General features: G+C 44.8%; 1 protein-coding gene across 2 annotated transcripts in view; it reads right to left on the bottom strand.

Annotated features, from left to right (window-relative positions):
* LOC106807215 (gamma-aminobutyric acid receptor subunit beta-like) overlaps positions 1 to 3,457 on the bottom strand; it is a 64,516-nt gene that overhangs the window by 45,987 nt on the left and 15,072 nt on the right. For both annotated transcript variants that reach the window (XM_014809512.1, XM_014809504.1), the window contains exon 2: positions 2,097 to 2,218. In XM_014809512.1, the coding sequence (XP_014664998.1) occupies positions 2,097 to 2,218 (122 nt within the window). The remainder of the gene's footprint in view (positions 1 to 2,096; positions 2,219 to 3,457) is intronic.

Raw genomic sequence — 3,457 nt, 5'->3', positions numbered from 1 at the left:
GACATATAACTTTGACCATCATATAGGGGGGTATGTGCACTTTGACCATTTATAAAATGAGAAACATCCAAAACATTACCCGATTCACGCATGTAGACTACCGATTTCAAAGACTTCTCACCCGCTACTGATTTTAATGTTCAATCACTACAGCAATCTTGAAAATCAGTTAATTCATGCTCTCGGAATATATATATATAATGTGTGTGTGTGTGTGATGCTATAGTTAGCACCATGGTAAGCCCATTATTGCCACACAATCTTGGAAAACACAATTTAATACATGCTAGATAACAGGTTGTTTATTCGTTTACTATTTATACCAGCATATTCTTTAGATTTTCACAGTGGTAAATAATCTCTCTCCCTTCCTCCTCCTCTCTCCCTCCCGTCTACTCTCCCTCCCCGCTCTCCTCTCCGTCGTGGTGTCGCGTGTGCGTGTGCGTGTGGTGTGCTGTGCGTGTGCGTGTGTCGGACTCGGTGTGCGTGCTGCGTGTGTGTTGTTTGGTGTCGTGCGTGATTGTCGTGTGTGCGTATGTAAGGATGTTGCGGTTTGTGTGGTGTGTGTGTGTGTGCGCGTGCATTGTGACCGTGTGGCGTGTGCGTGTGCGTGTGCGTGGTCGCGGTGGCGTCGCGCGGCGCTGTGCGGCCGTGCGCGCGCTTGCGTGTGCCCGTGTGTTGCGTGTGCGTGTGCCCGTGCGCCGGCGCGCGGTGGTGATGTGTGTGTGTGTGGTGCTCATATCAATATAATAGGCCTTGCTCATTTGTCTGAACTGTGTGTAAAATGTCATATGCTAATGCAATTCGATACGTCACTATATGGACATAATTGAAATTTCATCTAGAGTGCTATATATACCGGAGAAAGGGAAGAACATGAATTTAGTGTACCGAATTAATCATGCATCAATTCAGCGGCACCGATCTGTGGAACTTACAGAGCATCAACGCTAAACGCCGTATGGTGTTTATCATTAGCGATTGCTGCACATAGTGCATCACAGCCAAAGCTTGCCAATACGCATGTGATCTATTCAAAATGCAACTGAATACGTGGTAGGTGCATCATAAACCAGACTGCAACAAGGTAGGGCACACAAAGTCTGCAGCACGCACCGCATCACCAGTAAAAACATGCCATTGGTAGGTGTGTGCAGGACAAATACCTATACCAAATAACCACAAATACTATCTATATATATAAAGTTGTTCAGCCGAATTAAATCCGTTACTCGCAAACTAGAGAACTCCGCCAGCCTAGAAAAAAACACTACAGATATTTCAGAATCAGGCAGTCTGGGGCTCTTACGGCTTGAAACAAAAATGTAAAAAAGTAAAAAGTTAAAAAAATTGATAAAATTATCATTCATCAATAGATGGCGCGTGCGTACAGATTAAAAATCACATACGTACGTGGCGATCCATGGTGTATGCCCTTAACGGCGCAGTGACCTAATCGCTAGAACATCCGTCTCCTACACCGGGATTGCGGGTTCGATGTCTCAAGCTGGGGAACTTATCTTTCCCCTTTTTTCATTTTATTCCCTTCACCTACCTCTTTAGTAATGTATTATTTCTAATTTCTTACTGTTTTAATTTAATTTTAATTTAATGTCTTTATCTTTTGTGTTTCTTATTGTTTTTACTGTTTGGATGGCATGGATGGCATGGGATGGCATGGGATGCGATGGGATGGGATGGATGGAATGGAGATGCATGGCATGGGATGGCATGTCATGGGATGGGATGGATATTGAGATGGGGATATGGGATGGGATGCGGATTGGATCGGGATGCGCGTGCGATAAGATGGACGGGATGGCGATGGGATAGATGGGGATGATATGATGGATGGCATGCTATCATGGATGCATGCATGGATAGATAGATAGTTAGATTGTTTGGGTATTTTCCTTTCAAACCAAGCGGTCACCAACTGAGTAACGGCCACTTGACTTTCCCCGGGCAACGCCGGTATCCCGGCTGAAGTACACACACACATATATATATATATATATATATATATATATATATAATATATCATATAATTATATGTACATAAAACCTATACGACAGTTACAGGACTTTATATTTACCTCCGAAGTTTGGTCGTAGTCGGTTATCGTAGCCAGTCAGAAGTTCTTCTATCACAGCGGTAACATTCACTCGTGTGTCGTATGCCCTTCTCGGCTGTAGCTGACTCCATGACATTCGTCCCCTGGAACGAGAGAAACTTAGATGCCTGCTACACGCGCGTGTTTGGCAAAGCTATACCCGGCTTATATCAAATGTCCTACTTGCATCTATGACAAATACGACATACGCATATACGCTCTCCTATGACACTATTTGTCACCACTGCGATGGCTCAATGGTTGAGTGCTCGCCTCGTATGTGGAAGGTCGGGGTTCAACTGACTGGACAGCCTGTTCTGCTAGCATCTATGACAAATACGACATACGCATATACGCTCTCCTATGACACTATTTGTCATAGGAAGATTCTTCCTATGACAAATATTGTTGTATGTGTTGTGCGCATCATAGGAGTTTAGGAGCGCTATTATGAACGCAAGCAGTGAATTTCAGCTGCAAAGCGGAACGAAGTTGACTCGCCAATATTTGTCATAGGAAGAATTTTCCTATGACAAATAGTGTCATAGGAGGACGTATATGCGTATGTTGTTTTTGTCATAGATGCAAACAGAACATGTTGGGCCGGAGCGAATCGAGATGGAAGGCCTTGGTCAAGGGCACCACAGTAATTGCAAGCTGCGACACGCACCATAGAGGAGTTACGGTAGCATCTTAACTCGTTGCTCTCGCGGGGGCATTTTAAGAGATGCTATTATAATGCACCTACCCCTTTTCGTCTATGCTTTGCCATTGTGGTCAATAGCTTCATGGATGTTTGTAGACATTTTCGATCTCAGCAATTAACTAGGAAGTACGTCATGATTGTTGTAATCGTGAGCAGGCTATCATAAAAGAAACATTTCGCGTACACGCGCGCGGTACGTTCCGTAGGTATGTGGAGAGGTGATATCGCATTGCTCTGTTTGAGCTAAGACAGATGGATGGATAGATGTCGGCATGTGCATACGATCTCTATATTGGATGCACGTATAGGCGATCATTGGCAGTAAGTCCGGTAGCAGCGTCTCATCATATCTCATCTATCTATGTTGCTTTCTCGTGCTAAGGGACAGCGCGATGTTTGGCGATGTTATCAGTGCGCATTTCCCTCGTTACGCTCCAGGAAGAATTGGCATTATGTTGTGCGGGGCCGATGCAATTTGTGGCTGGTGCTTATTTCTGGGTGGTAGAATCGGTGGTGGTGGTGGCGGCGGGGTGGGTTGGAAGCTGATGTTGTGTGTGTGTGTGTGTGTGTGTGTGTGTGTGTGTGTGTGTGTGTGTGTGTGTGTGTGTAGTGTGTGTGTGTGTGTGTGTGTGTGTGT

The sequence above is a fragment of the Priapulus caudatus genome, unplaced genomic scaffold (assembly GCF_000485595.1).
Source record: "Priapulus caudatus unplaced genomic scaffold, Priapulus_caudatus-5.0.1 Scaffold10, whole genome shotgun sequence".
In the NCBI taxonomy this organism is placed as follows: Eukaryota; Metazoa; Priapulida; class Priapulimorpha; order Priapulimorphida; family Priapulidae; genus Priapulus; species Priapulus caudatus.
This window is presented reverse-complemented; position numbering and strand designations above follow the sequence as displayed.